We start from the raw sequence: 25,925 nt of genomic DNA, 5'->3' as shown, positions 1-25,925 counted from the left end.
TGCAAAAATGCTCGACGCAGGTGTGATCGAGCCCTCGGGAAGTCCTTGGATGTCACCTGTTGTGCTGGTCAAAAAGAAGGATGGGACCACGCGGTTCTGCGTGGACTATCGCCAGCTAAACAACGTGACACTCAAGGACTCATATCCCCTGCCAAGGATTGATGACACCCTCGATGCCGTTGCAGGCTCAAATTGGTTCACAACTTTGGACCTCAAGAGTGGGTATTGGCAGGTGGAGATGGATAGGGCAGGGAAGGAGAAAACGGCATTTTCCACAGGTAAGGGGCTGTATCAGTTTACTGTGATGCCGTTTGGTTTGTGTAACGCCCCCGCCACCTTTGAGAGATTGATGGAGCATGTACTAGGCGGCATGCCATGGCAATCATGCCTGGTGTACCTGGATGACGTCCTGGTACATGCCCAAACGTTCCCCCAGGCACTAGCTAATTTGGACCAGGTGTTCGGGTGCCTCAGACAGGCGGGGTTGAAGCTGAACCCGAGTAAGTGCACTTTGTTTGCAAGAGAGGTGGCCTATCTAGGTCACGTGATCGGCCGCGAGGGGGTAAAAACGGACCCAGACAAAATTAAAGCGGTAGAGGAGTGGCCCGCACCACGTACCATCAAAGAGGTGCGGGGATTTTTGGGACTCTGCTCCTACTACCGGCGCTTTGTGGCGAAATTTGCGGAGTTGGCCCGTCCCCTCCACCGGCTTACGGAGAAGGGGACGCGATTTAATTGGACACGGGAGTGCCACGAGGCCTTCCAAAAATTGAAGGGGTGTCTGACATCCGCACCCCTTCTAGCTTACCCCACTAGCGACGGGGCATTTACCCTGGACACGGATGCGAGCCAGGAAGGATTGGGCGCAGTTTTGTCTCAGACACAGGAGGGCGTGGAGAGAGTGATTGGTTACTATAGTCGGGCCTTAAGTAGGCCCGAGCGAAATTATTGTGTCACTCGCAAAGAGTTATTGGCGATGCTGGCTGCCATGAACCATTTCCACCCGTACTTGTACGGGCGGAAATTTTTGGTTAGAACTGACCATTCCTCCTTGCAATGGCTCCTTCGGTTCAAGGAACCGGAGGGCCAAATTGCAAGGTGGTTGGAAAAGTTGCAACAGTACGATTTTGATGTGGCCCATAGGGCCGGGAAGGCCCATGGTAATGCGGACGCACTCTCTCGGCGTCCTTGTCTGGGGGAAAACTGTAAATTTTGTGCGAGACACGAGGAGAGGGAGCAATTGGGCGATTCCGCCCCGATTCTCGTCGTCCGGGCAACCCGGGTGAGAGGGCCAATTTTGCCACTAACCGCAGATGAGGAATTCGGAACTTTGGCCTGGAGCACGGCCCAGCAGGAGGATCCTGTCCTGGGGCCAGTGTTCAATTGGGTCAAATTGGGGCAAAGACCAAAGGGGGAAGAGGTCACCCCCCTCGGGGCGCAGACAAAGGCATATTGGGCTCAGTGGCAGACCCTGGAATTGAAAGGCAACATCTTGTATCGCAAGTGGGTGGAGGTTCCCTCTGATAGAACTTCCTGGCTGGTGATAGTCCCTGACAAATTCAAGAACGTCATATTGCAACAGGTGCATGGTACCCGCTCCGGCGGCCATTTGGGCAGGACAAAGACAATATCTCGGGTCCGCCGGAGGTTCTATTGGGTGAATATGGGGCGCGACATACAGGACTGGTGTCGGAGATGCGACGCCTGTTCTGCCAAAAAGGGACCAGCACGGAGGATGAGGGCCCCCCTTCAATTACATCAGGTGGGGGCCCCCCTTGAGCGGGTGGCTATGGATATTCTAGGACCGCTGCCCCGCACCCGCCAAGGTAATAAGTATATCCTCGTGGTAATGGACTATTTCACCAAGTGGCCGGAGGCCTACGCCCTCCCCAACCAAGAAGCAGGGGTGGTAGCGCAGGCCTTCGTGGAAGGATTTGTGTGCCGGCATGGGATTCCACAGGAGTTGCACACCGACCAGGGACGAAATTTTGAGAGCAAATTACTAAAAGATGTGTGCAGTCTCCTGTCAATTCGAAAAACCAGGACAACGCCTTTAAGACCTCAATCTGACGGGATGGTGGAAAGATTCAACCGAACTTTAATCCAACAACTGGCACTGTTCACCACCACCCGTCAGGATGACTGGGACGAACATCTCCCTTATTTGCTCATGGCCTACCGAACCAGCCAGCACGGGGCCACCGCATGCAGTCCAGCGTTGCTTATGTATGGGCGGGAGTTACGGGCTCCCGCCGACTTGCTATGCGGTCCCGTGCCAGACACAGTGGTTAACCCGCCGAGGGAGGGGTACGCACGTCACCTAGAGGAAGGCATGGAGCTAGTCCATGCCTTCGCCCGCCGCCAACTCCATCTGGCGGGGGAAAAGATGAAGCGCAGGTACGACGACCGGAGCCAGGGGAGTCAATACGCTCCGGGGATGAAGATTTGGTTCTTTAATCCCCGGAGGCGAAAGGGAAGGTGCCCAAAACTCACCTCCCCCTGGCAAGGCCCAGGAGTCGTCCTGTCGCAAATCTGTGACGTGGTCATTAAGATCAAAATGGGGCCACGAGCCCTCCCTCGGATCGTCCACGCCGACCGGATAAGACCTTACACCGGCGAGCAGGCGCCCCCGTGGATTGCCTCGGCTTTAGATGCCGAGGCGGGACCCAGTACCTCTGAATAAGGGGGGCTTATTAGTGCCAGAGGACTGGGGGATTGAGGAGCGATAGGCCCGGTGGGAGAGGGTGGCATCCCTGCCACCTTTCCCAGGGGGGGCAAAGGAGCAATAGCTTATGGGGTGTATGGCAGTGAAAACTAGCCCGGGGGGGTTAGGATATTGTGTGTAGGGATCTAGCGAAGATGACAGTAGGTTACGTTAAGGTTAGTTAGTGACTGATACCTGTAGTGGGGACGCAGGTAGATTAGTGTGGATTATAATGACGAGGGAGCGCAATAGTTAAAGGGACGACTGGGAAGCGCAAGTTTCAGAGGGGAGAAGTTAGCTGAGATGATGCCGTGTGTGTGAGGATTGAACAGGTGAGAATGGAACAGGTGTGATTGCACAGGTGTGCAACTGGACAGGTGTGTGGAGCAGTGTGTGAGTAGTGGGTGTTGTGGATCAGCACGAATGCGCTTGGGGAGAGAAGGGTGCAGGTGGCACCAGGTGTGAGAGAACAGGTGTGCAAGTACAGGTGTGTGGAGAGAGTTGGAGTAAGTGGTACGGAGTGGTGTGCATGGTGCGAAGGAGTGGATGGGGGAAGAGTGGACCCCTTTCACGAGTACCCGGGGCGGGTAGTGTAAGTGTTAGGTAGAGGGTACAGGTAAATTGTGGTTGGATATTGGCATTTGTGGTGCGGTGGCAGAATGGTGTTGTGGATGGGTGCATTAGTGTTGTGGAAATGGCTGGGCGTGTAGCCTGTTAGTGTGTGTAGTTGGTTGGGCACTCCACCACCGTGAGGATGTCGGCCAGGTGAGGCCGCAGGTGGGCTCTGGGAGCCGGTAGTTGTGAGTGGGTGCCTGAGGATCCTGGGTGTGGATCGGGTAGCCCAGTGCCAGAGAGGGCACCGAGTGGGGAGAGCGCCAGAGGGCCTGCCCCAGGTAGTTAGGTTAGGGTAAGGAGCAGGTAAGCTCGGAGGCAACTGCAGTGGTGGAGGTGTGCAGGTGGGTAGACCCACTGGGAGAGGTACACGCCACAGCCCAGAAATTGTGCGAGGGCACCGGGAGATGAATCGGGGGAGTGAGACCCCAAATTGAAGAGCACCACAGTTGGCCAATGGGAATTGGTTTTTAGAACCAATAGAGTAAGAGGGCCAATGGTTTGGCCGGAGAAAGACCCCGGTAGTGTAAAGTTGTTAAAGTCATTTAGGAAATAGTTAGGATTGATGAACCTGTCGCACCATACGCAGCCACTTACCTGTGGTGATGATGATGACTCCACACCTGTGTTTTCTTTGTTTGTGTTGCAGAAATGAGAATTGTTGTTGGATTTGTGAGACGCATCACGACGTGGATGAGACATTGGGGTGATTCCATCTCTCCCTCCCTAGGAGGGACTGATGATGAATTGGTGATGGCAAATTTTGATGTTGAGTTGGAGATGGCAAATTTTGATGAGAGTTGAAAATGGCAAATTTGATTGGTTAGGAGGGAGAGAAGACGAATTTGGTTTATGGGAGGAACGGGGAAGACAGTAGGGATGTTTGTCGATTTGTAAAGTAGATGTTTATGGGTAGTGTTGTGTTTTGTGGATGCAGTAAGGGGTAAGGGAGGGGCCATGTAGGTTACCTGGTGGGGGGGGGGCGTACGATAGGAACGTACCTGTCTCACCTGGTTCCCATGTGCCCCCAGTGTGCATCACCTTACATTGCGTGCACTTTTGCGCCCTTACCACCTTACTCACTTGTTTCTTCTTTTGTCTCCCACCTCCGAGGATCTGGCTTTGGGGTAGAGAGAGAGGAGAGAGAGGTGCTGGCTGCGCAGTTGTGGGCCTGCACTTTCGCTGTTTGCTGCCGGGATCGATACACCATATGGACCGCAATGTTTGTGGCCACCCACAATGGACCGCAGTTCGTTTGCGGCCAAGCACCACCCGGGGATGGACCTCTGGGTCAACGTGGCACCTATGCCATACAGGTGAACCACTTTTAGTTAACACCAAGTGCACCACAAGAAGAGCAAGAGACACCTGCAGGGTTAGGGGTTGTCGAATTTATTTTTAATCATTGAACAATGGTGACTGCACCGATTGGTGGTGGGGTGGTGCTTTTGATGCTGGGAAAGGGTGCTCTGCACGTTATTAAAGGCCGTCGGCCACAGAGCACTCGTGGGTTGGTGTATCGATGTTGGCAAGCGCGCTCTCTCTCTATGCATAACATCTGCATGTGTTCCTCCAAAAACAGGTCCTGGATCATAGTGTAAATAGCAGCGTAGTCTTGTAAATAATGCTCCCTACCGGCTGTATGTTTAGTTTGAGAATTCTTTCCGGATTCGGTTATCCTGTGGGTGTGTTTCTGTGAGGAGAAGGGTGCAACGTCGCAGGGGGACATATTTACTCATTTGTGAATATCTGTAAAACTGTCGCACTCAGGGTAGAGTTAATAGTAGAGGGAACTACATTGCGTGCCACACTAAAGTAGGTAAAAATTTATCGGGTCGGGACGCCCCGAGGGTAGAGAAGGGTGCAATGTTGCGAATATGGAATTTGGCCTCCATATCCGCTTGTAAATATTCCCCTATTTTCTCCAATACTCCCCAACTTTCCCCAATCCCCCATTCCCTAGTCCCATTGCATGTAAATAACAATCAGTAGAGCCGACCTTCCCCTTATTCCCCCATTAAATGTCGTGCCCAGGTCCACCGCACCACACGTAGACAACTTTCGGACATCTTCCTAGTTATTCTTATTCTATGTCAGTTAAGGCCTCGTCTCCATTAATTATGACTCTTCGTTGCACCAGAATGTGATTATATGGCATCAGTAGTGAGTTTAGGACCTTTCCCATACCTCCTTCCATCTTCTTCCCCAACAATTACAACAACAACAGAGGAGATGGCGGCGGAGCGGGGGAGGATGCGTCCTCACACCGGCTCGATTAGCTCCAGACCATGCGCTCCACGGGGTTACCACGAAGGGGCTCCTTGTCAGCTCCTCGTCAAGGGCGGAGCCTGGTAAACCCCCCCCGCACGCACCCAATGAGAAGCAACGTGCCGATTCCACGAGGCGGAGCTAACGAGCCGAGGGCGTGTCACTCCCCGCCGGATATACGCGGCCCCGCGCCGGATGTGACGTCAGATGCGCCCCCAGCTTGAGACGACAAGACGCCACCTCGAGCGCTGTGAAACCTCCTGCATCTACTGGACCGTACAGTACCCTGTCCTTGAGCCAAGAGTGCACCTTGAGCCATCGATTCTGCCTTTCCTAGCCATCAATCCCCGTGTGAGTCAGCCTTGTCCCGTTTATCTGTCGTCTGTTGGGAATAATATAAGATTGTGTCTAAGTGCTTGTCTTTCTATGCTGTCCCTCTTGTAGTTGTAATCTAACCTTCCGCCTTAATATAACCTCCTCCGGAGGTCTTGAGAACTGAACCCCTGGTGTCGTATTGTGTTATTGTGATCCAGCCGGGTGTCTTCTTTTTCTTATTGAGTCAGCATCGCGCGACTTCGTCAACGTCGAGTATAGTCGGGTAATTTGTGCGGACACGACGGCCATTCCGCTCGGCCCACTTTAACATCAAAGTCGTGTCTGTAACAATATATATATATAATTATATATATAGTTGTGGTTTTAGAACCTCTCACTTCTAAATAATAACTCTTGTAAATATTCCATCATTTAATAAGGTCGCACCCATAGTTAGTCCACAAGCAACACGTAGGACACCATAGGAACTTTCAGTTATTTCCTTAGTATGTGTTTAAAGAAGGCTGTGTTCCCAATAGTTGAATCTGCGTTGTATTAATCAAATAAGATCGGCCCCATTCCGTTCATTTTTCACTCTCTCTCTCCAAATTGGTTACGCGGCCTTGCCAGCAGCGTTCGCTGCATTGAGCCTTCGCTGCCTTAAGCGCTCGCCCCGGCCGCCATTACGCACGTGGTCAAGCCGTAGAAGAAGGGGGCGGAGCGCCAAGAATGAAGCGTGGCCCTGTCAACGAACCAACCAGGGCTGAGGTGAGCTCACTGGTGGGCGTGGCGCGGCTTGATCTATAAGCGCACTATATAAGCGCACGTGCCAAGCCCTTTCACGGACTGCGCGAGGGGAGGCCATTGTGCACGGACTGCGCAGGGACGGCTGATGGTGTAAGGACTGCGCAAGGAGCGATCGATTGTTACGAACTTCTTTCGGCGGGCTCCGGTTTCATGAACTCTTTTTTGAAAGGCGCTTTATGAGCATTGAGAGAGAGAGAGAGGCAGCAGGCACACATATTACGTACGCAGCAGCCCAACCCTCGCATATGAAAAGGTCCGGTCGTGCGCCAACGACACGCGAAGCTGCCGGCCGTTCTTCGCCGCGGACCCGGAGCCTGGACGGGATCCCATCGCCTGAAAGATCCGCTTGGACCTTCTCCTCCTACCACTACCCTCCCGTGTAAGTCTGTTTGTTCGTCCTGGGGTTAAGTAAGACTGTATGGATACATTTGGCCGCTGGCTGTCTCTTCTCCTTCTCCCTCCTTTTTGCTTCGAGTATTTCCCTATTGATTCTTGTTTTGTGCAATTGTTTTTATGTTTTGCTATGCATTATGGTTTGCACTCTGTCAAAGCGTCTCTGGGCTCCCTGAAAAGCACTATATAAAATAAATGCATTATTATTATTATTATTAGATAAGCTTGCTCTGTGTCCTGCTCTTCTTCTTCTTGTACATTATTTTCATTTCGTTTCCTCTTTGGGTTTTTGTATATAGTGAAATAAACCCTAAATTTGTTCTTCCCTTTACTCTGGTTTCCTCTATTCGATCGTTTGCGTCCTTTCCCAATTGAGTACCTGTGGCACGATTTCGGAACCGCTCAGGATCGGGTTAGTCTTTTGTTAATGGCTCGGGCTTCGGATTGCTAAACCGCTCAGCAATTTCCATCTTGTCCGCGGTCCGAGCGGGAGTTATCTCCCTGCTTTGCGGTCGGATTGGCACTCAGGTATTTGGGACTCCATTGACCAATCACCCTGGCCAATCTCGACCAGAAGGGAGCGTTATAATTTCCAGGATCGGGGGACGGCCAGCTTAAAAGACAAGGGGACTAACCCCCCCTTGGTAAGGGGAGCGCCGACCCCGAATCCGCAACAATATATATATATATATATATATATATATATATATATATATATATATATATATATATATACATATATATATATATACATATATATATATATATATACATATATATATATATATATACATATATATATATATATATACATATATATATATATATATATATATATATATAAATAAATAAGTTCAAAACACACCTGGTCACAAGTGTGCCGCACTGACCGGGTCCTCAGTCGAGGTCCTCAGCATCATCCCGTTTCGGCCCTTCAACCTCGATACGGTCAGCTAAGGTGGGCCAGCAGGGGCACATACACATCCACATGCAGCAACTGCACCTGGATGCGTACATACCCCCACCCCCAGCCAGTGCGAACATCAACAACAACACCTCCACATCCAGAATCCACAGCACCAAACAAACATGGTGGAACACTCAAACACCCACCTTTATACCCTTCACCACTCACCAACAAAACACACCAGATCATTCATACACACACATACACACCCATACACACACATACACACACAACACCAACCAAACAACCACCTACCCTTACATCATACACCACTCAACACACAAAAGCACACACTCATGCAAAAATTAATTCATGCAAAAGCACACACCCTCACCCACTCACTCCTATACACAAAATAAGAAATAATAATGGTAACAAAAAAAAAAAAAAAAAAAAAAAAAACACACACACACAACCAACCTACACCGTTCGACGTGCCTCCATAAACTTCCTCCATATCCAAAATGAGCCTTTCAAGGCAACCTGGGCCACCTTGTCACACATCCTCCTTCTTTCTGTCCCACACACTCCCAGCCTAGCAAGAAATGCAGAAAAGGAATTGCCAATATACCCTCTACACCCCACCTCAAATGGCTGACACGAAACTCGCCAACCCTTCTCCCGGCACTCTGCCTCCAGCTCACTGTACTTTCCTCTCTTCCTCTCGTGCACCTCCTCCATGTTCTCTTCCCAAGGTACCGACAACTCCCCTAAGATGACCTGTCTTGTTGCACTTGACCAAATGACAATGTCAGGCTGCAACCATGTCACACAGATCTCCTCTGGGAATACCAATTGTGGCTTTATATGTATGTATATATATATATGTACTGTATATATATATATATATATATATATATATATATATATATATATATATATATATATATATATATATATATATATGTACTGTATATATATATATATATATATATATATTGTTGCGGATCTCGGACGTCGGCTCTCCCCTTATCAAGGGGGGGTTAATCCCCTTGTCCTTTTATCTTGCCGACGCGAGTCCTGGAAGTTATAACGTCCTTCCCAGCGTGGCATTAGGGAGGGTTTGTTAAGCCTAGGGGTTCACTACTACCTAATTACTAACGCCGACCAGAAACAAGGGAATAACTCCCGCTCGAACCACGGACATGATGGAATATGCTGAGCGGATAGCAATCCGCGATCCGAGCTGTTAACAGGTGACTAAACCCGATTCTAAGCCGTTGCGATCGTGCCACGCTTACCCAATGAGAGAAAAGACTGATGCGATCAGATGGAGAGGAAACCAAGAAAATAGGAAGAACAAAGCAATTTATTAACAATTTACAGAAAGAAGAGGAAACGAAAGAAATGTACAAGATAGGAAGAGGAAGCACACAGGGCAGCCTTAAACAGTCTTATCTTATTCCCTGGACAAACGGGCCCGTCTTACATACAGACACTCACATGGGGATGGAGATGGTCGGTTGAGGGTCCGGCAATGGCGTCCACCTCGTCCGATCCCCGACTCGTACCGAGCAGATGGATGAAGGACAGCAAGCAGGCTCCACGTGGCGTTGGCGCGAGCGGACAATTATAATGCGGGGCGAATGGTAGGGCTGGGCTCTGGCGGTTACACTGGCGGCTGCGTATGTAATCAGAATAGGAGCTAACAATGCGCGTTTCTCATACGAGTCCTTTCAGCTGCGCTCGCCCCCTCAAGTTCTTTGATTCAACACTTCGGTTTATAACTCAAGTCCTGTAACAATGCCAACGCTGCAGTCCTCCGGTAAGTCCTGTCAATACCACTCTTTCTCATAAGTCCTCTTGCAACACGCGTTTCCAACCAGTCCTTCAAATGTGCTCTCTCCCAATAAGTCCTCTGAAAGGGCTTTGCGTTCGCGCTTTTATAACTCAAGCAGCGATCGCTCCGCCAGCCCAAAAGCCACGCCTATCAGGCGATGTTACCTCAGCCCTGGTTGGCTGGTTAAGGCTTACTGGCCCCGCCCTGATGGTGGGTTGACGTGGCCACACCTCCATTCCTGTGCTCCGCCTCCTTTCTCGGGCTTTACCTCGTGGCTTATGGCGGCGTTGAGCGAGCTCATGGGCAGCGAAGGCTGCTGCTGCTGGCCGAGGAGCGTACCAAATTGGGAGGGCCATGGGGCACAGACAGGAGGGCGCGCTTAATGGCGTCGCTTGGAGAGGGAGGCTGTCAAAATGGACGGAATGGGGCCTACTCCTTATTTGATTGACACAACGCAGATTCAACTATTGGAAACATGGCCTTATCTATACACATACTAATGAAATAGCTGAAGTCCTATGGTGACCTACATGTTGCTTGTGGCCTAACTATGGGGTGCTACCTTTAACCTTTAATGATGTGATATTTACAAGAGTGTGGGTTCTCAAAACCGCAACAATATATATATATATATATATATATATATATATATATATATATATAAATATATATATATATATATATAATTATATATATATATATATATATAAATATATATAGATATATATATGTATATATAATTATATGTATATATATATATATTTATATATAATATGTTTATATATATGCATGTAAATATATGTATATATATATATATTTATATATATATATATATGTATATATATATACTGTTATGGCCGCGGTTAAAGATGTTATTTTGACCGAGCGGTGGTATTACCGTGACCGAACAGTGCTTCCTTGATTAATACCCGATTTGCCCCAAACTTTGGCCGGATCATGCCACCGCTATTCAATCGGGAAAACTCTAAAGCGACCGAATACAAAGAGGAAGAAGACGTACAGAAGAGTAATTGGATTTATTATTTACACATATAATCAAGAAGAAAGCAGTCACGTTTATTTACAGACGAGATTAGATACACAGTGCAACGCTAGCTTACCTACAGTCTTAATTAACCCAGGGACAGAACAAACAAGGACAGACTCACGCGGGGAATGATGATAGGACTGGCGGGAGATGGATGGCTGGCCGGATAGGGAGGTCCAACTGGTCCTGCAGCCGATCGACTCGTGGGCAGCCGCCGCTCCTTCGCGGCCCTGCTCCAAACTGCCGTCCAGGCCTCACGCTGCTGTGGCTGCAGTTTCGGTGGCTCCAGCTGCAGCAAATGCAGTTGCGGTGGCTCGAGCTGCAGTTCAACTCTGGACTTCTTGGTTGGACTCAACTCCTTGGACTCCCTCTCGTCTCTCGGTAAAGGCTCATCTCCCTTTGGAAACGCCCTGCCTGCGGGTTATATAGGCCCCACCCCTCAACCTTCGCGAACCTCCTCGATGTTTCTCTCCACACCCTCTCCAAGTCCAACCCCTTGTTCGTGGTTGGTTGAGTGGGGCTGACTCACTCCTCCCCTCTATGACGAGGTGGGGACCCGCCTTTCTTCCCCAACCCTGCCTCGTGCGTGGTCAATGGTGGATGAAGAGAAAACCGCCCAAAATGCAGTTGGCAATGCGAATGGCAATTGACGAAAAGGGGGGATGGAGGTTTTTGGAAATGGGAATGAAGGGAATCTATCTCTTTCACTGGTGCAATGGAGTATTTCAATTAATGGGAGACACAGCCTTACCCTAAAACACATAATAAGATATAACTATTGAACAGGGGTATTCTATGATTGGCTGTAGTGTGGATGCTTTATGGACTAATTATGGGACGCCCTTTGACCTTTACACAGCTCCGGAGGCAGGAGGCGCAGAATAAACAATAATAATAATACACACAATCAAAAAAATACAGTCCTCATATCCGCAACACTGCACCCTCCTCCTCTTAGGCACGTCCCGAGCCTACAACTTTTATTTAGTGTGACACGTAGGTGTAGTTCCCTCTACTTTTAACCTGACCCTGAGTGCGACAGTTTTTAAAACATAAATAAATGTGTCCCGCTGCTCCATTGCACCCTGCCTTACAGACTTACGCCCACAGTTAACCGAATTGCGGAATGGTCTTCAAACTACACACTGACGGTGGGGAGCATTATTTACAATGACTCTGCTTTTATTTACAAGACTAACCCAGGACCTGTAATTGTTCTTTCTGGGGGGAGACAGTCTGCTCTGCATCGACGCACCATGAAAGCACCTATAACGCACCAACACACCCTCAAGCACCAATCGGTGCAGTCACCACAGTTCATCAGTGTTCAATGCATGTTCAATAAAAATAAAATCAACAACCCCTAACCCTGTAGGTGGTCTCTTGCTCTTCGGCTCCCTCTGCTGGCTATCATTATTTTCCTGGTGTTGTCATCTTCCCTTGCTGGCGGCCTATTTGCAATAAAAGAATGCACCTAATGTGTCCGTTTTTATTTTATTTATGGCCCACAGGGGCCGACTATGTGTGGTTCACCTGTGGGGCATCGGTGCCCTGTGGCCAAGGTCCGCCAGCAAGATTTCGGGCCCTCATGGCCGGTTCCAGCAGAGGGGCCATGCCCCAACACATGGGGTCCATCAGTGGTGCTCGGCCACAGGCATGTGGTCCATAATGTGGTGCATCGATGCAGACAGCTGGTTCTGGGAATTCCGGGCGCACAATGGAGGACTCACGCACGCTCCCCTCGGCGCCCAATGGCGCACAGGTCATGTGGGAGACAAAAGAGACAAATGAGCGAGGGGTAAGGTCACAAAGGTACACATCAATAAGGCAATGCAAGGCGAAATGCGTACGGAGGGCGAAGTGAGAAAGCTCGTCCCTACCATACGTCACCCCCCTGTCACCTACACTACCCTTGCCCTTACCCCATATGTACAAAAATCTACACATTTACAAATTCGTCACTACCGTCACGTCTTCCCCTTATTTCCCTTATACCAAATTCGTCTCCACAATCCCTCTACTTCAAAATTTGCCATCACCCAATTCGTCATCAATCCTCATAAGGAGGAAGAGATGGAACAACAAAGCACAATGTCACACCCACGTCATCATGCGTCTCACATTCCAAACATTTGCACAGTAAAATAACAAAACATGGCATGGTGTGGAGGTACCTGTCACCTCAGGTGAGTGGATGCAGATGGTGCGAGGAGACTTCATCCTAACTACTTTCTAAATGACTTTAACACTCTTTACTCTACCCGGGGTCTTTCCCTGCCAATCCATTGGCCATCTTACACTATGGGTTCTAAAAACCAATTCCCATTGACCAAACTGTGGTGCTTCTCAATTTGGGGTCTCACTCCCCCGATTCATCTCCCGGTGCCCTTGCACAATTTCTGGGCTGCGACGTGTAGCTCTCCCTGCAGGTCTACCCACCTGCACACCTCCACCACTGCAGTTGCCACCCGAGCTTACCTAGCTCCTCACCCTAACCTAACTAACTGGGGAAGGCCCCTCCTGGCTCTGTCACCCCCTGGTGCCCTCTGGCACTGGGCTACCCGGGTCCGTCCTCCGGATCCTCGGGCCCCATCCACAACTACCGGCTCCCAGAGCCCACCTGCAGCCTCACATGGCCGACATCCTCACAGTGGTGGAGTGCCCAAACCAACTACACACACTAACAGGCTACACGCCCAGCCATTTCCACAACACTAATGCACCCATCCAAATGCCATTCTCTCACCCGCACCACAGATGCCAATATCCAACCACAATTTACCTATACCCTCTACCTAACACTTACACTACCCGCCCCGGGTATTCGTGATGGGGGTCCATCCTTCCCCCATTCACACCTTCGCACCATCCACTCCACTCCACAATTTCCACCATACTCACTCCACGACCATCCATTCCAATACTCCATATATTCCACACTACCATTTATTCCACATAGCCACATACACCTGTTGTTGCACACCTGTGCAATCACACCTGGTGCCACCTGCACCCTCCTCCTCTTCCTGGACCATTTAGTCAACACAACACACATCACCATCACCATCACTCAAACACTGCTCCATACACCTGTTCAGTTGCACACCTGTGCAATCACACCTGTTCAATCACACCTGTTCAATCACACCTGTTCAATCCTCACACACTGCTCAATACACTTGAATACACCTCCAACACTCACACGGCATCATCTTATCTACCTGTTACCCTGCGAACTTAGTGCTTCCCGTCTTCCCTTTAAACTAAGCACATACCACGTCATTATTATCCACTCTAATCTACCTGCGTCCCCACTACAGGTATCCTTGTCACTAACTAATCTTAACGTCACCTAATGTCATCTTCGCTAGATCCCTACACACAATATCCTAACCCACCCGGGCTAGTTTTCACTGCCATCAACCCCATAAATCTAGTGCTCCTTTGCCCCCTGCTGTGAGGGATGGTGGATTGGCCATTCCTCCACATCGGGGAGGCCCCACTATCATATTTGCTCACCAAATTTCAACCAATCAAAAATTTTGCCAATCATCTGCCAATCACTGTACCATTACCAATCATCACTCTGCCAATCCTTTGCCAATCATCAAATTTTGCCTTTTTCTAATTTTGGGTCCAAAACACTAACCTCATCACCCGTCTACTTATTAGATCCTCTCGGTGCGCCAATTCACGTCTACAGCCCGGCTTCGTAAAGCCGAGCAATGAATGCGGGTTCTTTGGTGCCGGCGGCTGGATGTGTCCGGCACTCGGTGCAGGGACGGGGGCTTACCCGTGCCGAGATCCCACGCACCACCTCGGCGCGGAGCCATCCAATTGCCCGATCTCGTCCTGCCGGAACGTCTCCACAAAAGGGGGTCGCCATGACGACCCTTCCTATCGGGCTGCCCGCTCCGCCTAGTGGAGCACGGACGCGGCCGTTCAAAGCGAGGCCCAGCGTGGATCACGTACGGCGGTCCTTTCGAACCCACCGTGGCTCGGATCCCCGCTGGTCCTCGCGGCACGCGAAGCTGCCCGACGCGCACCGAGGGCCCGACTCGGCTAAATGTCGTTCTATTCCGCTAACCCGGTTACCGTCGATGCCTCACCTGCATGCTTACACGCATACGCTACCCCTTTCTTGCTCATACATCCAGCTGTTCCCATGCTCCTCGTCGTACCTTCTCTTGCACACCTCGGTACACTCATTCTGCTCACAGACTTGGTCACACACCTGACCACCGAACACTTTGGCACACATTCGTTGTTCGCACACCTCACCAACACACCTCTTCGCGCTCCCTTCTCGGTCACCTCCTCTGTGACAATCACAGGTGTGCTCTCACTCGCACACCCAACCATGTGCCTCACTACTAATTCCAGCGTGCATTCCCATACACGCTCTACCATTCCAGGTGTGCTTCCTTCCATTCCAGGTGTACATCCTCGCTCACCTGTCACAACCAACTCACGCTCCGTGTCACTCTCACTACTTTCACCACCACTCTTGACAGCGCACTCACCCTTACTCTCGACAGCGCACTCTTTCCTCATGCACCTGTCCGTTACACACCTTTCTCGCGCACACTCTCCCGTTACTTCCTCTGTAACACTCACCACAGGCGTGCATTCTCCCTTACTCTTGACAGCGCACTCTTTCCTCATGCACCCGTCCGTTACACACCTTTCTCGCGCACACTCTTGCGCACACTCTCCCGTTACTTCCGCCATAACATTCACCACAGGTGTACACTCTCTCGTTACATCCTCTGTAACACTCACCACACCGCGCTTCCATGTGCCCCCTCGCACACGCGCTACGACCGACTCACTCTTGACAGCACACTCACTCCTTGGCGCGCACTTTTTCCTCACACACCCCATGGTCGGACATTCTCGCACACCTCTTTTTTCGCACACCAGACCTGTTGCACACTTCACCAACGGCCTCTCACGAACACCCGGGTCTAAATCAACCCCCAAGCCGATTGAAGCTCCCCTCACATCATGTACATTTCCTCGTATATCGCCACTCACCTTGGCACCTCGTCTCCGCACCTCCTTTGCCACCTGCACACTCTTTATTTGGTTAGTGAGCACACCATTATGAGTTGAGCACCGACCTTGTACATATTCCATCACCTCCTCCTGGATTTCTCTTTTAGTTTCTGTCCGTCTCTTCTTAATTTCACTCACCCCCTCTAACACCTCCTTTAACTTTTGCTTCACCTCTTTTATTTCCCGGTGCGTCTCCTCAAGTTCGTCCTCTAAGGCTACCGTGACCGTCTCTATTTGCGTCCTCACCTGCCGGTCGTTCGTTTCCATTATCTCTGTCACCTCGTCCAACCTCATTGTCAGTCCCTCACGTACTATCTGACATTCCTTCTGTGTCGCTATTAATTCGTTCTTAATGTCTTTTTGTGTCGCTTTTAACCCCCCGATTATTGCCGTGTTCTTTTCCACTTGGTCCACTAGTTCCTTTTGTCCCACTGTCAACTGTTCTACTCCATTCGTCAGACCCTCTATTCCCCCCTGTAACCTAGCCGTATTATTCCTCACCTATTTCTCTATACGCTTTTCACCTCGCTTTACCTCCTCGCGTACCCCCGAGACCTCCTCACTTACACCTCGTCGTATCTCCTCTTTCATCTCCTCCCTCTATTTTGTAGATGCTACCCTCATCTGTCCCAATTCATCCCTCTGAGCATCCAATTTACTTTCTAACCCGATTTTCACCTCCTCTATCTGGTTCCCCATCTGTTCGATTTCCCGGGCGGATTGCTCCCCTATCTCCCGCAATTTGTCTTCCATCCTATTTTCTAACCCCATTAACCCATTTTTCACCCCCTCTAACTGATTCTCCTGGGCAGCCATTCTATTTTCCACCCCCGTTAACCCCTTCTTTACCTCTTTTATCCCGTTGTCTAACCCCTCAAATTTAGCTTCTAGCCGTTCCCCCATTTCTCCCATTTTGCCCCCCATTTCGCCCCCCAATCGCTCACTATCAGCCCTCGCTTGCTCACCCTGCAGTTTGAGGGACGCCTGCATTTGCGCCATAAATTGCTCCATGAGGGCCTGCATTTGGGCCATCCCTCCCACTTGTGCAGCGGGTGCGGCCGCCGTAGCCCTGTGCGAGGTGCCACTTTGCGCGCCTGAAGCCTCGTGCGCGAGGCCGCCATTTTGCGCGCCTGAAACCTCCTCAACCCCATTGCCAATGTTCTCATTGCTCCCCTCCATTTGATCCTGGGTTACTCCTAACCCCTCTTCTAGCTCACCCACCGGCATCCGATCGCCTTGACCAGCCATGGCGCGATTTCAAAATTCGGGTTTTGCTTTAAAACAACAAAATTTCCAGCTGCTTGTAATTTTGAGCGTGTTAAGCGCGCTTCGGGTCCGTATCTCACTCCCAGACACCAATTGTTACGGCCGCGGTTAAAGATGTTATTTTGACCGAGCGGTGGTATTACCGCGACCGAACAGTGCTTCCTTGATTAATACCCGATTTGCCCCAAACTTTGGCCGGATCGCGCCACCGCTATTCAATCGGGAAAACTCTAAAGCGACCGAATACAAAGAGGAAGAAGACGTACAGAAGAGTAATTGGATTTATTATTTACACATATAATCAAGAAGAAAGCAGTCACGTTTATTTACAGACGAGATTAGATACACAGTGCAACGCTAGCTTACCTACAGTCTTAATTAACCCAGGGACAGAACAAACAAGGACAGACTCACGCGGGGAATGATGATAGGACTGGCGGGAGATGGATGGCTGGCCGGATAGGGAGGTCCAACTGGTCCTGCAGCCGATCGACTCGTGGGCAGCCGCCGCTCCTTCGCGGCCCTGCTCCAAACTGCCGTCCAGGCCTCACGCTGCTGTGGCTGCAGTTTCGGTGGCTCCAGCTGCAGCAAATGCAGTTGCGGTGGCTCGAGCTGCAGTTCAACTCTGGACTTCTTGGTTGGACTCAACTCCTTGGACTCCCTCTCGTCTCTCGGTAAAGGCTCATCTCCCTTTGGAAACGCCCTGCCTGCGGGTTATATAGGCCCCACCCCTCAACCTTCGCGAACCTCCTCGATGTTTCTCTCCACACCCTCTCCAAGTCCAACCCCTTGTTCGTGGTTGGTTGAGTGGGGCTGACTCACTCCTCCCCTCTATGACGAGGTGGGGACCCGCCTTTCTTCCCCAACCCTGCCTCGTGGTCAATGGCGGATGAAGAGAAAACCGCCCAAAATGCAGTTGGCAATGCGAATGGCAATTGACAAAAAGGGGGGATGGAGGTTTTTGGGAATGGGAATGAAGGGAATCTATCTCTTTCACTGGTGCAATGGAGTATTTCAATTAATGGGAGACACAGCCTTACCCTAAAACACATAATAAGATATAACTATTGAACAGGGGTATTCTATGATTGGCTGTAGTGTGGATGCTTTATGGACTAATTATGGGACGCCCTTTGACCTTTACACAGCTCTGGAGGCAGGAGGCGCAGAATAAACAATAATAATAATACACACAATCAAAAAAATACAGTCCTCATATCCGCAACAATACATATATATATATATATATATATATATATATATATATATATATATATATATATATATATACATATATATATATATATATATATATATATATATATATATTGTTACGGTCCGCGGATTAGATGTTATTTTTACCGAGCGGTGGTGTAACCGCGGCCGAACAGTTATTCCCCGACTAAAACCAGATTCAACCCAAACGTTGGCCGTATCGCGCCACCGCTATTCAATCGGGAAAAGACTAAGACGACAAATGCAAAGAGGAAAAGGAATAAGACGAGAAAAGGGTTGAAAATACTACTAAATTAATTTACTATTTACAGGCTCAAAATAACCAAGGAGAAGGAAAGATAATAAAATAATATACAGAAGCTTTTAGAGACACAGGGAAAATACTAGCTTATCTAACAGGCTTACTTACTACCCAGGACAGAACAAACAAAGACACTGACTCACGCGGGGAATTGCAGAGTGGATTGCTGGAAGGAGGTGTGTGGCTGGAGGGGGGAGGACGGCACGGAGCTGGCTGGAGCTTGATCCCGCACGGGACGTCGGGCTGGACCTCGACGACCGCTGATGCCACCGAGCCTGTCGTGTGCGCGGAGTCACGGGTCGGAGCTGCTTGTCTCAGTAACAGCGCATCTGCTCTGGCGACCCAGCTCTTTCTTTGGACTCGGTAAAAGCGCAACTCTCTGACGACCCAGCTCTTTCTTTGGACTCAGTAAAAGCGCAACTCTCTGACGACCCAGCTCTTTCTTTGGACTCAGTAAAAGCGCAACTCTCTGACGACCCAGCTCTTGTCTCCTCCCTCCTTATCTCAACTGCTCGGGGAACGCCCTGCCGGCGGGTTATATAGGCCCCGCCCCTCAACCTTTGCGAACCTCCCCCAAACGCTCTTCCTCTGCCCTCTCAAACCAAACCCCTCGTGCTCGGTTGGTTGTTCGGGGCTGGCTCACTCCACCCCTCTATGACAAGGTGGAGACACGCCTTTCTTCCCCAACCCTGCCTCGTGGCCAATGGTGGTTGAAGAAAACCGCCCAAAATGCAGTTGGCCATTGAAATGAACTGAAAGGGGATCTACTCTTATTTCACTTGGTACAATGGAGTATTTAAGTTAATGGGAGACACAGCCTTACCCTAAGACACATAATAAGATATAAGCTATCGAACAGGGGTATTCTATTATTGGCTGACGTGTATGCTTTATGGACTAATTACCGAGACGCCCTTTTTTACCTTTATACAACTCTGGAGGCAAGAGGGGCCATATCCAACCAATGGTACACAGCAGTTTACCACAATCCAATACACACAATCAAAAAAATGCCATCCTCATATCCGCAACAATATATATATATATATATATATATATATATATATATATATATATATATATATATATATATATATATATATATATATATATATATATATAGATATAGATATATATATATATATACAGTATATATATATATACTGTATATACCACAGAGAGTATAAAAACATAACTCTTCTTGCCACTCCTGTACGGAGTGGGTGTACTAGTTGCCTGAAACCAGACCCAGCTGTCCGACAGACTCGTAATTGATATTGAACCAAACCATGAAGACCCTCGGAGATGAATTGTATAATACCTTCACCAACAAGGATGAAGGAGTTGAGTGGACAGAGGAGGTGAAATATAAGCTTTGTGTTACAAGTTGTGAACACAATGGGGTCATTCTTGCTTATTAATTAGGTCACAATCTGAAAAAGGTAGGTCAAGGAGACTAATCAAGTATCAAGTTGCACAACTTCAGTGAAGATCAACTATTATGATGCAAGAACATCTTGGAAGTCGAAGCGGTCTTTGAGATTCCGCATCGGCAAAATTGAGCAATGATATAAAATGTGTTATTTATCAAACCACCATTTGACCTTGACCGCGTTATTTTTTTCAGACCGAAATTTGACCTTGACATTTAACTCGGAGGCGTATAATGCAAATCAATCGTAAACGTGGCTTTCTGATCGGACAAACCTTAGTTGAGTTATGGTGAAAAATGCTAAATTGTCTATAATTATGTCGTGACCTTAAAATAGGTTAAGGTAAAAACAAAAAAAAATAACATTATGTCAACCCTGCATACTTTTTATTCCCATTATTGTTGCAAAATTTCGTTCAGAAAGTCCTAGCCCGCTCTGAGATAGGAAAAAATAAAAAATAAAAATTAGCAGGAAAAAATAACCAAAGTGGTGGTTTAGTGCTCGTTGGGGTCAAAGAAAGTCTGTGGTATGATTAACAAGACCGAAAGTCTAACAGCGGCGTAGCCAGGCTTGTAAAATATTATAAACTACAAACACACATGATTAACTTTTTAACCAGTCGCTAATGCTGCTTATAATTATAACATTAAACAAAGAAATTTGGGGGAATCCAGACATCTGTGAGGTAAGCTTTACTTACAGAACTGAGGGAAGATGTACTGTAATCTAGATTATACCCCACAAGAGTTGGGTATGTACCGTTTTGTTGGAAGAGACATAACGTGGATGCTTTCGATATTTGATGGTCATTTTAACAATCGGTTTGTTTGTGTTTCGCACTGAATAAAAACGTCAAGGTAGAGCATGGCGATTGGGATGTATGACAGGTTCATATAAAACAAAATGGCGGCGTGTGGAGAGTCAGTCTCCGTATCGCCGTAATGACATCAGATGTAATCGCATCACCCTGTCAGTGACCAAATCCTCAGCTCTGATGGTATATGTTTGAGGGGACATACATACATACATACATACATACATACATACATACATACATACATACAGACAGACAAACACTGTTCTAGACGGCTTCGCCGTAAAAACTGGGGGCTCTAATTGTAGAAACAAATCCTACAACAGGTAAAAGGCTCCCCATATCCTATAGTATCGGGGGAGGCTTAATTAATGAGTACAGTACTCATTAATCACACATGGTTAGAGAGCCAAGAAGAATATCGACAAAAATATCTTGCAAATGGTTAAGTTGAAGGTCAGGTGTCATGAGTCAGAACATGGTCATCAAATGACAGGTTTACTTTATGTGAGAAAAGCTCATTCACATGCAGGCATGTCAGAGCATGATCTTAGTTTGTGCGAGAAACAAGTTCAAGTTCTCAATCATAATCCAATTATTATGCAATGTCACTGCATGAGGTTTTCCTGCTTCCTTTGGTAATCATTACCGTCATACGGAAAGCATTCACAGCTCCATGGAAAATGAGCTGCACAATATTCCATGGGAAAACCTGTGACTTAATTGACCGCTTTTCATTTCTGGGACACGTGGGTAATCTTTGGTGAAGAATTCCTTCAAATCTGATCATCTCTGGCATTGCAATAAATATACTAAATTTTGTTTATGGTTTGGGGGATGTGGGCTGCCCTGTCAAATCATGCTCAATGACTACGACTACTACTACTACTACTACCACCACTACTACTACTACTACAACAACTACTACTACTACTACGACTACTACTACACCTACTACTACCACGACTACTATTACCACTACTACAAGTACTACCACGATTACTACTACACCTACTACTACTACTACTACTACTACTACTACTTCAACAACTACTACCACTACTACTACGACTACTACTACTACTACTACCACCACTACTACTACAACAACTAGTACTACTACTACTACTACTACTACTACTACTACTACTACACCTACTACTACCACGACTACTATTACCACTACTACAAGTACTACCACGATTACTACTACACCTACTACTACTACTACTTCAACAACCACTACCACTACTACTACGACTACTACTACTACAACTACTACCACTACTACTACTACCACTACCACTACCACTACCACTACTATTACTACAACAACTACCACGTCTACAACTACTACCACTACCACTACTACTACCATGACCACTACTACTACCACTACCACTACTACTACCACTACTACTTTAATCGTCCCAATTATTCCCACATTCTTGTGGAGTGGCCTGGGGAATGTTTCCACACAAGTCTTTCACGAACCAGCCATCAACGCCCGACGTTGTTCCAGAGTGACAACGATAGCTCACCTACTCTTCCTGAGAGACACTAATATATTTTTAAATCCACCAATGAGCATGCTGCCAGACAGTCATGGCACACACACACAAACATACATACACACATATTGATGCATTTCCCTGTTTGTGAAACACCAAGATGACCATTGGTAGCTGAATCAAGACTCGACCTCAGGCTGGACAGCTCAAAGGTAAGTGTGCACACCCTGTAAGCTATCCTGTACATTTATGGTATAAAATCAATTTATACACGGTGAAATTAGATGTGAAAATGTTGAGATTAAATTGGACTTTGTCCAACTTGGGGCCTCATATTGAATTTGGTCTGCATGCGGCCTCACTGACTGGCAAACACACACACACACACACACACACACACACACACACACACACACACACACACACACACACACACACATTTACATGTATAGGCCAGACAAGGAAAGACAGGCAATTTATCACACCCAAAAAGGTCATTAGTGAGCCAGTTGGGTTTTTGACAACAATAAATCATGAATGCTCATACAAGTCATACTGCTGCCTTCAGCAGGATTTTAACTCCCTTCCTCTTGGATGCTACTCCCATGTGCTTACCATTAGATAAACAATGTACCGAACATCTTTCACAAATCATTGTTTGGATCACATGCGTACCATGCATAATGGCAGCCAAATATGAACTAAAACTGAATTGAGAGTTTCTGGACTTCTCTGCTTCTTCACACTGCATTTGTTTGTCTCATTCATGTTTGTCGTTGTACTAACAAGACTCAGACACGGCAATTATAGATTCTGAAAAACAATATAAAGAAAGTTCCCTTGTGATCTTGCTAGTGCAGTTGGCAGAGATGTTCAGTTACTGCAAATAGATTGCCATGTTTTATATTCCAACCTTCATTTGAACAGTGATTTGTTGCCATCTCACCTGTTTCTCAACCCTGACCACGCGGGCCATCATGCTGTGGTTGTCAGGCCGACCTGCCTCCGTGTCGTGGTGGTCCTGGCCACGGATACGTTCGGTGCTGCTTGATGAGTGCACCTGGCCCACGATCTGCTCTACCCTGCCAAGCCCACCGCATGGCATCATGTCATCAAAACTATGAGCAAATATAGTAAATCAGCTTCAATGTGGGCACTTCCGGTTTCACACTCTTACCCCTGTCAACCCTCGTTCCTGACAAACGGAATAATTCCCATTTCCTTGACATTCAAAAGATTCAATGCAGAAATGCAACGACATTAGTGATAGAAAGTAATGGTAACTTTTCATTATAATGCTGTTAGCTGGAGATTAATGAAATGCAACGACATTAGTGAGCGATAGAGAAATGCAACAACATTAGTGAGCGATAGAGAAATGCAACGACATTAGTGAGCTATAGAGAAATGCAACGACATTAGTGAGCGATAGAGAAATGCAACGACATTAGTGAGCTATAGAGAAATGCAACGACATTAGTGAGCTATAGAGAAATGCAACAACATTAGTGAGCGATAGAGAAATGCAACGACATTAGTGAGCTATAGAGAAATGCAACGACATTAGTGAGCGATAGAGAAATGCAACGACATTAGTGAGCTATAGAGAAATGCAACGACATTACTGAGCGATAGAGAAATGCAACGACATTAGTGAGCTATAGAGAAATGCAACGACATTAGTGAGCGATAGAGAAATGCAACGACATTAGTGAGCTATAGAGAAATGCAACGACATTAGTGAGCGATAGAGAAATGCAACGACATTAGTGAGCTATAGAGAAATGCAACGACATTAGTGGGCGATAGAGAAATGCAACGACATTAGTGAGCGATAGAGAAATACAACGACATTAGTGAGCTATAGAGAAATGCAACGACATTAGTGAGCGATAGAGAAATGCAACGACATTAGTGAGCTATAGAGAAATGCAACGACATTAGTGAGCGATAGAGAAATGCAACGACATTAGTGAGCGATAGAGAAATGCAACGACATTAGTGAGCTATAGAGAAATGCAACGACATTAGTGAGCTATAGAGAAATGCAACGACATTAGTGAGCGATAGAGAAATGCAACGACATTAGTGAGCTATAGAGAAATGCAACGACATTAGTGAGCTATAGAGAAATGCAACGACATTAGTGACCGATAGAGAAATGCAACGACATTAGTGAGCTATAGAGAAATGCAACGACATTAGTGAGCGATAGAGAAATGCAACGACATTAGTGAGCGATAGAGAAATGCAACGACATTAGTGAGCTATAGAGAAATGCAACAACATTAGTGAGCGATAGAGAAATGCAACGACATTAGTGAGCTATAGAGAAATGCAACGACATTAGTGAGCGATAGAGAAATGCAACGACATTAGTGAGCTATAGAGAAATGCAACAACATTAGTGAGCGATCGAGAAATGCAACATTAGTGAGCTATCGAGAAATGCAACGACATTAGTGAGCTATAGAGAAATGCAACGACATTAGTGAGCTATAGAGAAATGCAACGACATTAGTGAGCGATAGAGAAATGCAACGACATTAGTGAGCTATAGAGAAATGCAACGACATTAGTGAGCTATAGAGAAATGCAACGACATTAGTGACCGATAGAGAAATGCAACGACATTAGTGAGCTATAGAGAAATGCAACGACATTAGTGAGCGATAGAGAAATGCAACGACATGAGTGAGCGATAGAGAAATGCAACGACATTAGTGAGCTATAGAGAAATGCAACGACATTAGTGACCGATAGAGAAATGCAACGACATTAGTGAGCTATAGAGAAATGCAACGACATTAGTGACCGATAGAGAAATGCAACGACATTAGTGAGCTATAGAGAAATGCAACGACATTAGTGAGCGATAGAGAAATGCAACGACATTAGTGAGCGATAGAGAAATGCAACGACATTAGTGAGCGATAGAGAAATGCAACGACATTAGTGAGCGATAGAGAAATGCAACGACATTAGTGAGCTATAGAGAAATGCAACGACATTAGTGACCGATAGAGAAATGCAACGACATTAGTGACCGATAGAGAAATGCAACGACATTAGTGAGCTATAGAGAAATGCAACGACATTAGTGACCGATAGAGAAATGCAACGACATTAGTGAGCTATAGAGAAATGCAACGACATTAGTGAGCTATAGAGAAATGCAACGACATTAGTGAGTTATAGAGAAATGCAACGACATTAGTGAGCGATAGAGAAATGCAACGACATTAGTGAGCTATAGAGAAATGCAACGACATTAGTGAGCTATAGAGAAATGCAACGACATTAGTGACCGATAGAGAAATGCAACGACATTAGTGAGCTATAGAGAAATGCAACGACATTAGTGAGCGATAGAGAAATGCAACGACATTAGTGAGCGATAGAGAAATGCAAC

At 47.4% G+C, this 25,925-nt stretch overlaps 1 protein-coding gene across 1 annotated transcript in view; it reads right to left on the bottom strand.

Annotated features, from left to right (window-relative positions):
• The window catches only part of LOC137436602 (potassium voltage-gated channel subfamily KQT member 4-like), a 281,048-nt gene that overhangs the window by 39,187 nt on the left and 215,936 nt on the right, over positions 1-25,925 (bottom strand). Inside the window, exon 12 of the mRNA XM_068130541.2 lies at positions 23,460-23,595. Coding sequence (XP_067986642.1) covers positions 23,460-23,595 — 136 coding nt within the window. The remainder of the gene's footprint in view (positions 1-23,459; positions 23,596-25,925) is intronic.

The sequence above is a fragment of the Myxine glutinosa genome, chromosome 11 (genome assembly GCF_964187855.1).
Source record: "Myxine glutinosa chromosome 11, kmMyxGlut1.1, whole genome shotgun sequence".
NCBI lineage: Eukaryota > Metazoa > Chordata > Myxini > Myxiniformes > Myxinidae > Myxine > Myxine glutinosa.
Note: the sequence above shows the minus strand (reverse complement) of the source record. Positions and strands in the feature narration are given on the sequence as shown.